This window comes from Opisthocomus hoazin, chromosome 1 (genome assembly GCF_030867145.1).
Source record: "Opisthocomus hoazin isolate bOpiHoa1 chromosome 1, bOpiHoa1.hap1, whole genome shotgun sequence".
In the NCBI taxonomy this organism is placed as follows: Eukaryota; Metazoa; Chordata; class Aves; order Opisthocomiformes; family Opisthocomidae; genus Opisthocomus; species Opisthocomus hoazin.
Window position 1 is genome coordinate 97212770 of NC_134414.1, and position 15407 is coordinate 97228176.

At 36.4% G+C, this 15407-nt stretch overlaps 1 protein-coding gene across 19 annotated transcripts in view; it reads right to left on the bottom strand.

Annotated features, from left to right (window-relative positions):
• The window catches only part of DMD (dystrophin), a 1341705-nt gene that overhangs the window by 255643 nt on the left and 1070655 nt on the right, over positions 1–15407 (bottom strand). For all 19 annotated transcript variants that reach the window (XM_075430270.1, XM_075430262.1, XM_075430225.1 and 16 more), the window contains one exon: positions 6301–6490. In XM_075430270.1, coding sequence (XP_075286385.1) covers positions 6301–6490 — 190 coding nt within the window. The remainder of the gene's footprint in view (positions 1–6300; positions 6491–15407) is intronic.

Consider the following 15407-nt stretch of genomic DNA (forward strand, 5'->3'; position numbering starts at 1 on the left):
TGCTGTCATACTTCTACACTAGCAATAACTCATCAGTAATCATGGATTATTTCAGATACTTTTGGTAACCTGTGTATATAGTATAGAAGCATTCTCCAGTTATTGTTTAACTAGGTGTCACATGCTGTATTCTTTCTCAAATTTCAGTGAAAATGAAAATAAGTTCATCTACAGGCTTAATATTAAATGATTGCATTCATAAAATAACAGGATAAATCCACACTAACTTCAAAATTATATCTAATATTACATAAGCTGTATAAAATGTCACATACAATTATTGCTAAAAACACAAACCAGAGGAGTAATTAATACAGTTGAGAGTTCTTATCACTAGAAGTATGAAGCAGAAAGTAAAATTAATTATTTTCATCTCCCTCATATGGTTACTTATCAAAGCAGGCCTCATGGGAACATGTGATGTATTTCAACTAGAAAATAAAAAGCAGCACATAATTACACAACTCCTTGGAGTAACTGGTTTGTATCCTTGAAGATTGTCTAGAAAGTATTCTGTGTGAATGTTATGGGTTTGCATGACAAGGTTTTGGTAGTGAGGGGCTATAGGGGTAGATTCTGTGAGAAGCTGTGAGAAGCTTCCCCCATATCTGATAGAGCCAGTGCCAGCTGGCTCTAAGACGGACCCACTGCTGGCCAAGGCTGAGCGCATTAGTGATGGTGGTAGCGCCTCTGTGATAACATATTTAAGAAGGGGAAAAACCTGCTGTGAAATGGCAGTCGAGAGAGAGAAGTGAGATGATGTGAGAGAAAGAGCTCTGCAGACACCAAGGTCAGGGAAGAAGGAGGGGGAGCCTGTGCTTGAGATGCTGGAGTGAAGTATTTTCCCATGCAGCCTGTGAAGACCATGGTGAGGCAGGCTGTCCTCCTTCAGCCCATGGAGGTCCACGGTGGAGCAGATATCCACCTGCAACCTGTGTAAGGGACCCCATGCCAGAGCAGGTGGATGCCTGAAGGAGGCTGTGACCCTGTGGGGAGCCCACGCTGGACTAGGCTTCTGCCAGGACCTACAGACCCATGGAGAGAGAGAGAAGCCCACGCCGGAGCAGGTTTGCTGGCAGGGCTTGTGACCCCGTGGGGGACCCACGCTGGAGCAGCCTGGTCCTGAAGGACTGCACCCCGTGGGAAGGACCCACGCTGGGGCAGTTTGTGAAGAGCTGCAGCCTGTGGGAAGGACTCACGTTGGAGAAGTTTGTGGAGAACTGTCTCCTGTGAGAGGGACCTCATGCTGGAGCAGGAGCAGAGAGTGAGGAGCCCTGCCCCCTGAGGAGGAAGGAGCGGCAGAGACAGCGTGTGACAAACTGACCGTAACCCCCATTCTCGGTCCCCTGCACCACTCGGGGGGAGGAGGGAGAGAAACGGGAGTGAAGCTGAGCCCGGGAAGAAGGGAGGGGTGGGGGGAAGGTGTTTCAAGATCTGGATTTATTTCTCACTATCCTACTCTGATTTGATTGGTGATGAATTTAACTCCCTTTTCTCCCCAAGTTCAGTCTGTTTTGTCCGTGACGGTAACTGGTGAGTGAGCTCTCTCTGTCCTTGTCTCGACCCTCGAGCCTTTCATCATATTTCCTCTGCCCTGTCCAGCTGAGGAGGGGAGTGATAGAGCGGTTTTGGTGGGCACCTGGCATTTATCCAGGCTAAACAAAACCACCTCAGTTCAGACAAAAGATGCATGCAAATACATGCTTACATACACAAACAGTGTGTTTATAATGCAACAGCTTAATGTAATTACGTCATCAGGTGATTAGAACGTGCAGTTATGTAAGTCTCACCCTGCTCCTTCTGCTACTGAATGAACTGCTAAGTACTAGGGGAAGATTAATCTTTATTAGTGACATCTGAGCTAATGGTTTCTTAACATGAAAAGCAAAGAAACACCTAAAAATGTGAGATTTTCCTAGACAAGCAACTTCTGCTATATAAAACACTTTCCACACAGCAAGATATTCCTTTCCTAGTTGTTTAAAAAAATAAATTAAAGCTTGAGAACATAAAGCAGTAAACACCAAAGGTGAGATAAACATTTTTAGCGACAAGGAGACAAAGCTACTACTGAACTCAGAAATTTAGGTTTTTCATTATTTGTGTAGAGAATTCTTTATCAAAACACTGCTTTATACCTATTACTTAAAAATAGCAGGTTAAAACAGAATCATAATATTTCAGGACTCCTGCTATTTTCACATTACCCAAGTCCATGGACCTGCATAAAGAACAAGACAGAGACTGCAGATCTACGTACACATGTCACATTTAACCATGACTTCTATGGACTCTATAAACCTAGGTAGTTGAAGTTTCTTTCAAAAGACTTGTGATACGGTGATTTTTAACCAGAAACTACCATTTTGTTTTACCTCCTATGATCTGGATTCAGCCTGGCTGATGAGAGGAAAGCTACCCCATGACTTCATGTGGGAAAAAAAAAAAAACAGCTGGAAGACTGTAATCCTGGCTGAAAGCAGTTAGGATCTTTCATATACTGGGGCAGGGCATGTGGTTGCACTGCATATGCTGGATGTTAAAAAAAACATATTAAGAACATATTTGAATGAGTCTGTTTTTATACACGTACAATGTACACAGCAAATTTCTCAGGATACAAGGGATTGCACGATGCGTTTTATAGGGTAAGTGCATTTCTGGCCCACAGTACGGAGTAAAAATAAAAGTCTTATCTGTTTTAAGGTTTATGGAGACAACGATATGGATTAGTGAGCAATAACCCCTTTCCATGAAGTACATAAATGCATATTTCTGAGATTTCAGTGACTTATTAAAGCTCCTTTTGTTTGAATCTTTTATGTGCATAAGCTGCACACAAATGGCCACACTTTTGTCATGTTCTAACTTTTCACTGTTATGAATCCAAGCAAATTGTGAAAGATAACTCTTACAGGCAGGGTGTGAAGGCTGGAAGAATCAATGCAGCAATAACTGAGAAACAGATGAAAAGCCATACTCTCTTTCTCGACCGTTCAGCTGACATCAATAAAATAATTTTATTGACAAAATTGTGCTTTAAGTAGTAAAAGTCGTTAATATTTGCTCCATTAACCAGTTTTGTAGCCACATAGATGGGCAATATTTACACCACTACCAGGAAACTGTACCTAGTTGGACAGAAAGCTATTACAGGGAGGACTATTGATATGGAGCACTGTGTTATGACTATTGCAAATTTTACCCATCTTAATGAATTAATGTTACAGCTAAGCACTCTCAGACTATTATATAAATTTACCTTTTTTTTTGCTTTTGAATAATTTCCTTATGTCATCAAAATTATTTAACTTTTAATGAAAAACTTTATGTAAGAAGAAACCTAGCATAATATATGTCTTCATGAAGTGTAGAACAGTTCAAAAACACAGATGTGGCATTTTGCTTACAGCTGGCCTCAGTGCCAGAGAAGGACCGAGGACATACTCAACTTGCTCGTGTATTCGTAGCCACAGTCTCCACTAATTTATTCCCATACTTTGTTTCCAACTGACTTTTGCTGGGATTGTCCATTCATTGTGTGTATGAAACTCAAATACACATCGTCAGAAAAATCTATCAGGTACTAGTGGAGAAATAGAAGTTTATGCACGTTTGTGTTTTTGTCTGCATGTATGTCTGTCCAGTAATGGTGAACTGCTACAAAAGCACCATTTATCATTTGGGAATAATGCAAAGTCTCCAGAAAAACCTGCAGTCACTATCAAGTTCTTTATTCAGCATTACAATGTGTTAACATGTGTGGACAAATGCTCTGCTTGGTTCAAACAACTTGGCTAACTTTCCTGAACCTAAAATTTGCTGTTATTGAAATCCCTATTGCAATAAGAGAACTGACTAAAAATGATGCTCTAATTACCAAAAACACACACGAGTAAAAAGATACATCCTTTTAAATTAGCTTTAATTGATGACTGTGTCTCAAATTCCTGATAATTTAATGAAATGGAAGAAGGTGCAAATCTTGAATGGCCACTTTACTGTAATTCTTCAACCACAGAAAAAAAATGGTCTTTCCCAATTAAAATTTCTAACAAAAGTCCCATTCTATTTACTTAAACAGAACTTTCCTTATTCCCGTAGAAATAGGTATTTTTCTTCTACTTGAGGAAGACAACAACAACAAAAAAAAGATTGTTCTATCATTTTTTAAAAAGGTATCCAGCAGACTCCCCTCAGGAGAAGGGCATTTGAATATCCACTTGTGCTTGTTATAAGAGCTCTTTCGGAGGCTTAAAAATGGTATAAAAATGCTGGCAAATGGTGACAGGCCCAGGAAAAAAAACAAGTTGATCTACACAGCGACAGGTCAGCATGCAGATGCAAGTGAAAAAAGCCCACCACAAATCGCACATCAAAATATTTCCTCCTGCAATCATCAACTCTAACTAAAGCCTCAAATTCTTGTGCTGTTGGTGGACAGGTATATATAACTCTTTTGGGAGCAAAAGACCATATAACAACCACTTTTTTGCCTGTGCATACTAATGCTTCTTCTTAAGACGTGAGCATAATTTCTCTTGTACAGCCAAGAATGTGAATGGAACGATGTTTGCTTTTTGGAAATGAAAAAAATAGAGCCTCTACAACAGTTTTTACACTTTCTGACTGGAGAGAAGAATTGAAAATTTCATCTTGCATCTTTACTGAAGTGAAGAAAAATCTTTAGAAGAAAGCTTACCGTTCAAAGTAATTGTTCACATGATGGATATTTTTATGTACTTCATTAATTACTTGTGGAGGGAAGGACTTGTATGCATTTATTTTTCATTTTGTCTGCAGCTCTGGATGGTTCTTACGTGTAAATTAAAAAAAAATTTAGATACCAGTTGAAAAGATAACAAGATCTACAAAGCTCCATTACAGTTAGAAACGAAGCATTTGACCTAAATTTTTAGGTATCTCTATTTTGCCAAATAATCCATTTTTCAATGACCATATAAAAAATAACTTCTGCAAATACTTAATAATTCAACTGTTTCAGCACCATTACAATCACAAACCTAATCTAGGGAATATAAAAAGATAGCCTACATTGAAAATTAACCACTTCATCTGGAACTATCTTCCATTCAGATCTGCTCTCCAGGATCATGCAACTGAATTCAGAAACACATAAGAACTTAAAGGTACACTACTATAAAACCACATTAGTATAAAGACTCACTATGAAAAATGTGGTTCAGACTTCACTTTTGTCCAGTGCAACAAGTGTAGATTTCAGAGTATAATGTCATGGAATTTAGCAGCATTTCAGTCAAACAGTTAAAAACATGTATTAACACAGTAGTGCCAAAAGAAGGTAGCAGTATTTCCATGCAATGTACTTACTCAACATAATAACTTATAAGTAAAATTTTTCACAGTATGTTTTTCATAAATAAATTATGGTATATTGGCTTCAGTGCCTGGAATTTCCAGTTTTGAACTTTCTGTCAACATGAAAGTCATACACTATCAAGGAACACTGGAAGAAAGGGCCCTGCCTTCCCAACAGCCAACCAACATCGTATTTAAGAAATCTAAGACCTCACACAGACATGTGTATTCCTCTCAATAACTGTAGTGAAGAAAGCACAATGAAAATATAACATATTTCAACAACACCCTCTCAACTATTTTTCGTTCTCCTCAAGATTCTCTGAACACCAGCTACAACTTTCTCTGTCTTTAAAATTTTTTGTTTTCATAGGAAAACAACTGTCTGAAAACTGTTCAGCCATTAACTTCGAAAATTTTAATCATTATCACTTTTTATTATCGCAACAGAGCATGTTGACAATAAATCAGCCAAATACCAAATTAGCATTTTTCATGCATTTGAAAGTAATGGAGGAAAACTAATTCAGTTAAGCTACAGAGAATAAACTTGATGCAATTTCTTTAACTTCTATAAATACCAGAAATGCTTAATAAACTCTCATGTCTGTCAAGTGCTCAGTTCAAGACTGACTGCAGCTTGGTAGAGTATTTCATTTTCATGTAATTAAAAAAAAATCTAAAAGCCCATTTCAGCACAGTTTCCTTTCTGTACTTTTTAAAGCTGTACTTCAAGACACTTTTTCAAATGCATTATGTTGAAAGACGTCAGACAGAATCATGATGTGACTCATGTTAGATCCCCGCAACAATTTCCAAAGCAACACTTAAAGCTTAGTAGTAGAACCAGTTCTCCTTTTCAAAATAATTTCAGTTTTGTTGAGTAGCTGCACACTGGAAAAAAACCCCACCACTTTGGATGCTGGACATGTCTATAAACTGAAGTGATTGTCTTACCTGCCACTGTTTCATGAGCTGCCGAACCATTTTGGCATCCTCTAGTACCTTTTCTTTGTGTGTGGCATCCTGCAGCACATTCGCAGTTGTTTCAGCTTCTGTAAGCCAAGCAAGGAACTTTTCAAGATCCAGGTAGAACTGCTGCAACATTCTCAGGGCTGATTCCAGTGCAGCTTCACGCTCAGAAATCCTGTGCAAGCACAATAGTCAAATGCAGCTCTCTTAGGAAGAAAACAAATCTTAACCACAAAGTCAAAATGTAAAAAAGACACACTATATATTTTTCATGTACCAATCAAGGTAAGTTTGCAGATACAGTGCAAGTTCTGTAGCTAGTGTGCATTTGGCAGGTAGGGTTCCTTTTTTATCTTTTCCCCTGAGAAGGAGTAACTGGAATCTAGCTAGTAAAAAAATTAAGCAAAAGCATTTCTTTGAAAGTACAATCTCTGAAACATGCACAATTAACAAAAAAAATCAGAAGTAAATCCCTGAGTTTTTGTAATCAAAGATTGTTTTCTTATTTGTCATTAACACTACAGTGGGAAAACTTCTTTATTTTTAAAAATCCTGAAATAGTTCCTGGCCACTGTACAGTCTGATGAAATTAATTACTAGTTTTTGTGACTTCAAACCTTTGGAGATTGCGCTCAACATCTTACACCCTAATAAAGCTGAAGTTTGGCAGTTTTTTTGTGTTTTGTTTTGGGTTTTTATAATATGAATGTGATAAATTACAAGGAAGATCTCTATCTGTTACATGATAAAATACAATTTTTAAACATAAAAGCTGTTTTATCCTTGGGGAAGACCTAAATCATAGATTGGGAAAGAACACTAAAGGCTCCAGCAATTCTGGTGCTGAAAAATTATTGAAGTTATATGTGTGTTCTATCAGCATTCAACGTGCAATGTAGGTGTCACATCTACTCACTGATCTTTTGGATTGAACTTGAGCTAAATATGGATTTAGAAATGTGAGCAGGTGAGTATGACATACTGCTCATTAACATGAGTCTGTACAGGCTACTCAGTTATTGCGTTACATGCATATTTGTTTAACATCAGCATGATAACTGAGTAATTTTTTAAGCTCAGAAAGTATATAGTATAGCCATTTGATGTGTTACTTCAACTGGAATGAATGCAATCTTATGTAAACCTGTGTTTAGTCTACAAATCTGTGGTTATCTAGATATTTCTAGATAGATTTCCTGTCCAGTTTTACAGTTATTTACGCAGAGACTAAGATACTAGATTTTAGCAGATATAATTTCTCAAGTTGTAATTTGTTATAACTTTACCAGAGGAGGCCATGAAATTTCTAAGTGCTAATCTCTATTTCATATTCTGTTCGCGTGTCACGAAGAAGTTGTACTCGTCGATAAGTAATGATAAGCCTAAAACCTACTGCACTAGTTGAAGTAATAAAAGAAATAAAAGTAATAAAAGAAATAAACACAACTTTTGCCAAGTGGCACTGACTTGACGTGTTTTTTGACAAGCATATAAATAAATTTCAGCAGAGGATAGTAAGAACAGAAAAAAAAAGTCAGTCAGAGTACAGGCGAGGACAACCATTTAAAAAAACAACCACAAAACAAATCCCTCTCTAAGAGTCAAATCTCTCAATTGCTACCATATTTCTACCATATTTTTAATCCTATAACATTGTATTTGCTTTTCCTAACCATTTCGTGAAAAATTGCATTTATTCTTTTATCTTTTTTTCATTCAAAAATTGAGAAAGCTATCAAATGCCTCACTACAAAATCACCCACCAATTTTTTTAAAACTTAAAAATGGATAGGATTTTTAACTCAGATACACATGTTGCCATCTACGAGAATTCTCCCCATCATGGCACTGCTCAGCCTGTATTAGAATGTGTCCCCAGGGGCCTCTTAGGAGGGGAGGGAGACACATGTTAACTTCACAGTAGCAAACATGATCGCTTTCTCAGCCTCATTCTACATGGACATAAACATGGCTTGTGGTTAGACCACTCTTCAAAATTAAAATAACTGCAAAGAAAGAATTTGTTGTATTTTTGTTAAACTAAAAAATAATTACATAGATATCACATCTAAACATACTAACAATATACACTAAATCAGTATAAACTCAGAAAAAAGCCAATAAGAAACAGAAACTCTTTTGCCGGGAAAATACTGTATTGACATATTTATCACTTTTAGCTCAAAAATAGCATCACATTTATTCGATTGAACTTGGAAACTGAACAGACTTTCATAAACTAAAAATATTTTATCGAGTTCTGCAGAGCACAGTTCTATTGTAAGATATGCTTTATAGAATTATTCTAATTTAATTTTCAGTGTGTAACATGATAGGTAATATCAGTGTCTTTGCAGAATCAGGTATAACACTTCTTTCATACGCAGTTCCTTCAAAACATTAAAGACACGTTTTTAACTACAATCCACCTAAATTCCTCTGAATACATAGCAATGCTCTAATAACAGCATTCTGCAAATACATAGTGAGATTTAAAAAAAAAAAAAAAGGGCTTAAGTCTATTTGTGTATATTTAAGTTTTTGCACACTATCCTGAGCAGTAGGGACCCAAAGCTACATTCATCCACTTGTGTAAATACCTAGTGGATTTTTAATGCATAAAGAATAAGAACACGAGCACAGATACGAAAAATTTATTCAAAGGGACCTGTGGGAACTATTACTGAAAGTTAGAATTCATGTTTTAGAGAGACTTCCAGACTACATGAAAGAATATAGTATTTTATTGATCTGGGTAAAGAATGAAGTTTTATATTTATGAAGAATCTTCTGGCCCTTCTATTCTATGATGCAGAGAAATCTTGTGACACACAATCCTTCCAGCCTGCAGAAGTGTGTTGCCTATCTATAAGGGTATTAATATACCCACCAGAAAATCTCTAATACTGGGCATGTTAAATTTTGATATATCTAACATACAATAAACATTCATTCAACTACATTGACAGCTCTGCAGTATATCTCTAAGGTTCACTCTACTTGGCTTTCTAATTACATCAAAATTATGAGGTTAGAACAGAGAAAAGAAGGTCTAAAAATGAAGAATAAAACTGACTGTCAAATTCAGCATGTGGTAAAATAAATTGCACAAAATTATAGGGGAGACAAAAATACGTATATTGAACAAGAAAATTATTGCACAAAACCAAAATAAATATGTTTTCTTTTTAGTGTGTATCATCCAAATATGTTTAATTCCATAGTGAGTGCAAGCTGTGAGAAAAGAACATGAAGTAAGCAGAAATTTATTTTAGTGTAAATGGAAAACTGCACAGTAGGTACACTACAAAATACTGCTGAAACACTAAAAGATAGTCACAGCAACAATTGATTTTAATGGAGTGATTCTATTTTTCTCTGTTCTACTATGAAATGAAAACCAAGGACATAGTGGTATAACCGTAAGCTTCTTATTAACGGGAGAAATTCTGAAGGTGGGATTCATCTTATTTTCATCTAGACACTCAGAATTTAGGCAACTACACTCCCTCTGCAAAACACGGAGACAAGCATTTCTGGAATTTAATTTTTCCTCCCTTGTCTGTACACATCTGTTGAACCAGATTCAAGGTCAGAGTAACTTTTTTTCTCTTGACTATAATGGTAAGCTACCTAAGGCTTACACAATTTTAATTTGACATAAGCCTAAATTTTATACAATTAAAGGTAGGCAAGGTGGTCCCCAATATAGTCTGGGAACTAATTTTTAGGAACTAGTGGTACCAGTGACAGTGGACTGACAAACTCTAGTTGTCATATGAGAATTGTGGTACTCTTAAGAATGTATCAGATGAAGGCTTCAAGTTGAAGGAAAACAGAGTCATGTCAGAGGAAGCGAGTCACACAGTGTGTGTAAGTGTAAACATTTATATTCACAGGAAGAAGTTTTTAAGGGTGTTAAAAAAAATCCATGAAAAAAGAAAAAATACCAGCCTCTGCTATAAGATGTTGCTGAGATGCCGAGAACTTTTAAAGCTAATATTTTTAAAACATAGCTCTTTACAAATGTGTAGGAAGATAAGCAGGGGAAAATTAAGCTATGTGAAATCTATGCTATCTTTACGTTCCTAAGCAAGGTATTGTATTATTAACTAAAAGTCAGAGTACATACTGTGATATACATACACAATACATATATATAAAACAAAATACAAAATCTATGCAACTGAAGATCTTGTTACAAAATGTAACAAGAAGAGGAAGTGCTGAGGCATGACAATGATGGTGTCATTAAGTGTATTGCAAGAGTTCTTCATCCAGCAATTCCCAATCCTATACAACACAAGGAATACAGTGTTTGGAGAGGCACCATGAGTGTGAATAACATACTTTTCTTCAGCTGTAGTATTTGTTACATAATTTGGAATGAATCATTCACATTTTCTGAGTATCTGTTTGTCTACTTGAAATTTCAATGCTTATTCACATTACAAGATACTTTGTGAGGGTCAGTGTTTAAATAATGCTTTGAGATGCTCAGAAAACAGGAAACGTAGTAAGTGTAGTACATTACGCCAATGTACACCACACTGTATAAATACATAATATGGAAGGAAATATATTGAAGAGTGAGCACAGAAGATATTAATAATGGACAAACTAAAAAAATTCTGTTCCATAGGTTTTTCTTTAAGAGCAAGAACAGTGGAGAAATTCTGCATTGCTCAGTGTTCAACAGATCACTAAATCACACTTCCATCGGTAGGTTGTGGTGATCTGATGTTACCCCCATGGGATGTAAAATAAAATATCCTGGACTACTGGCTGACAAAGTATCAGCAAATGGTTTTAATTCTATAGTTCATGTGTGATCTCTGTATAACTGTATTTCCTCCTTTCTGCCAATCCAATTCCGTACAATTTTAAAAAAATGTTACCTGAATTTCTCTTTTCTGGAGCCAACTATCACAGATGATTTGAACTACACCCATCTTCTTGCTAATGCTGGAAGCAGTTTGCACTTTTTCATGAGGATCATACCCCTTCTTCCAGTGTGACAAAGGAACAATTGCAAAGCTTTATTGGAACATTTCATTTTTACTACGAAATAAATTTAAGCTCTTACTGTTAACTCTTCTACAGCTGCTTTAACTCGGACTGATAAAGAACCCATCAGAGGCAGAACAATTTAACCTCGGATAAAGTGGGAACAAAAGGAGATGCCACTGACACGAAAAGAAAATTACATTCTTCAAATCAACAATAAATTCTTAAAATAATTATTTGAATGCAAATTCAAAATAAATCGTAATAATTTATTTTGGGAATGCGGTTTAGAGGAACTTTATTCCAGAATCTAGGGACTATATTCTACAGTGCCTGTTAAAGTTTATTACTGCATGCTAGTAAGTGATTAATCTGCAGATTAACTCTGGAATAGCTCATACACATTAAGTGTGGAAAACTACCTTGAGAGAGCATGTGTTTTTCCAGATCTCAGCCAGCTTGACACCTCACTCAGGGACACATAGTATTTTTCCAGTAACGCTGTTGCTTAAATGTTCCTTTCAGTTCGACCCTCCTGATAAAGGTTACTAGCTTTTCCCTCCTGTAGCACTGGCACACGTATGTGGATCTGATTTTTTGGAGTGATCTTTATATACACATGCTTACGTCCTACTATCACTATTTTGTCTGGCTTGTTGGAAAGTGTTCTTCACCAAGTTGATCCTAGAGTAACGGAGATTGCTCACCTGTTTGCAACTCTACCTCTGAAATGACTTCTCTGTTGCAAACAATTAGAAAGCCTCAAAGTGCAGCTAAATGCAGAGCTGCAATAGTAACATCTGAACCCCTCCAGAGATCAGCATTCAGATGTAGCTGACACTCATCTGCAGGTCCTTATCCTCCCGTTATTCTGAATGAGGCACCAGGAGAGCTTTGGTGTGACGGTACAGAATTTTGTACTTGATAGACAGGTTTTCATGGGGTTTTTTTCAGTAATTTTGTGGTTTTGTTCCTTCCTGTAAGGACTACGGGACAAACCTGATGAAAAAGCTACCTCTAAAAAGGTGACCATAACTTTCTAGAACTCTTTGCTTGATCTTTATCACTGCTAATATCGCCCTGAAGACAGCTGATGAACTGAAGTGATGAACTGAAAGAAAGATTTAATTTTAGTGGTGGAAAGGGCTTTGAATAAACAAAAAAAAAGCGCCTTGTTTGGAGTCCAGCGGGAACACACAGGTATTGCCCTGCTGATTCAGGCATATGAACAGGACCAGTGATATATTTCTTCCTATATTTCTACGTGTAGTACTTCTCTCTGCCTTACATTTATTTCTCAACAATATGATCTGCTTGCTGAAAGCTGACTGTTAGTGTCTTCAGGTAAGTCAAAGGGCATCTCTGCCTCGGCTGCACAAAGGCATTCTCTGCTGATTCTCTTTCTGTGGGAAAGAAGACCAAAACCCCGGAATGCTCCTGTCCTCCAGCTGGAACTCAGACTATCGGTCTTGATATGGACATAGCGTTGCTCTTTCCCTGAAAAGCATGCAGTTTCCAAAACAATGACAGTCTCTTCAGATACTGACTAAAGCATCCCCTGATCATAGTAATAAGCCCATATAATTAGTCCTTTCTTAAAAATCTGTTAACACAAAGGGTGAAATGCTTCAAAGAGCAGTTATTCACTCTGCTAAGCAAGATGGAGGGTTTTTTTCCCAACCAGATTTTCTATCATAAAACTCTGCAAAACCAGAAAATCTGTTCTCTTAAAAAATGTTTCTGATCTTTACGTACTTAGGAAAATGGATGCAGAAAGAGAGAGAAAATATTTCTTTTGCTGTTGTTCACTGGCTGGCTTGTTTCTAGTCTTATACCTGTCATAGGTATAAGCCTAAATAGCCAGACGTTGCATGAAAATAACAAAAATCATCAACCCCCCCCAGCATTTTCCTTTGAACTGCGCTCTTTGTTATGAAAGACACTCAAGCAATTTAAAAACATACTTTCGATTTTGGACTGTTTGTTCCTTACTTTTTTTATTAAAGCACCATTGATATTTAACGAGAAAAAGAGGAAAAAAAGAAGAAATTGTGTTTATCCATGAAGTTTCAGATCTGCCTTGGATATTAATACCCCATCTCTTCTACATCATTATTTGTCAGACTGAGAAGGGTTGCTAAAAGCAAAGGAAATATCACACCCTGGGGTACAAAAATCATATACGTAGATTTCTGTATAGGACCTTTAAATTACCTTTTTTTAAATAAGCACCTGTCAACGTCAGCACAGAGGATTTGTGTTATCGCAGAGGAAAATTCCTTGTCAACCCTTTTAAAAATAATTTCTCTCCCTTCTTATATTCTGTTAACTTATGGGACCTCACATTCTCAAAATGCTTTTTAATGGGATGGCAAGCAGAGAGAGAGAGTTAAAGGGAATTTTTTTCTCACAGGCTTTTCTTGACCCCATTGCTTTAGCCTTTTTTTCCCTTCTTGCTTTGTTGTAAGTCTAGAACACATAAAAGCATAATGTAAGTGTGCATTTTCCCTATGTTCATCATAACCATAGATTATCACATTTACATCATGAACTACAGAAAAATCTTTAATGAAACCAAATGGATCATTTTAATTCATTTGAAATTAAAGCTAATTACAGGTTTTCCTTTGTGTTATTGGAATATTCTATGTTTACTTTGGATTTCTGATCTCATGATAAATTTTCATTAAAATCAATCGCTTTCCAGAGAGTAAATCTTACGAATTACCAGGTTTAAGAAAAGGGAATCTGAACAACACACAACAATCATAGACATATGAAGTATCATTAAAAATGACTCGTAAATACAGAATAATATTCTGATGGGCTCACTGGAGGTTTTTCTAAATAGCCCTTAGGCACAACATAAAGGAAGTGTCTTAAAAAAAACCAAAAGAAAATGAGCAGACAGAAAAACCTCAAACAAAGAAAACCCCAGCAACCAACCCCACAAACACCACCACCACCCCTCAGTTCTCTGAACTTATGGACCAGATTTGAGTCTATCCCTCATATCATTCAGGTAACGCCCCAACAAAACATGGGAAGATAACATTTAATAATTCTGCTGTTCCCATCAAAGACAGCAGTCAGAGAAAGAAGAAATCCTGAAATCAAAGCGAAAACAAGCAGACAAAACTAATCTCTTATTCTACCCAAAGAAGCAAAAAGATTATTGTTCTTTTTAAGTCTTCTTCACACTTCTTTGTCCTATAACACAGAATTGTTTTTCCTTGTGTTCCAGAACATATCATCTTTTTGAGATTCCAAGGGCGCCAACAGTGCCATCTAATAAACAGTATATTAATTACTCAGATACAATTTATTAAGATAAAATCTTTGCTTTCTATGACAGTGAAGTGTAATTAAAACTGATTATGAAAATAATTCTATTCTAAAGGCACTTGTTTTCTTACCCTTAATTACTGTAGAAACAACTAAACTTAATAAAACTGTGAAATGCACTGACAGCATTACATGAAATCAATTAGGGCTCACAAAAGATACTATTAAACTGTTATCATTGTTTTCATTTAAAGCTGCAACCTCTGAGGGCTGAGCTTAGTGGCCTAGCAGAACAATGATTTGCTACCATGCAAGAGAAAGAAGCCTCAGTTTTCTGACTGGAAAACTTCTATGGCAGCACTTAAAGTTCTTATTGTACCATGCATCATCTTAACTTAAGTGAGAGTAACACTAAATAAACACACACATCATTTTTTTTGCCTGTAAACTACGGGCCTTAAGTAGTACTCATATTACACAAAGAAGTTGACAGATTGAATTGTCTCAAAGTGTTTCAAAACAACTATTCCAATATGTCAAAATATTTTAAGAAGGATACAACTCCTCAAAGAAAATAAAGATGATGGTCAAGGTCCAGCTCTGTAACACTCAGCTCAGAAGCAGCTGGTAACCAGAACTGGTTAGCATCTGAGTAAAAAGGAGAGATGGCAGACTGCCTACTGTTTCTTGTAGGTATATAATGTAACACAGTAATATTAGCTGTAAAGAACAACTCCATATCGTATATAGTTATTCTTTATTATTCAGGAGGTTTCAGATTCCTCAGAAAACTGGAGCAT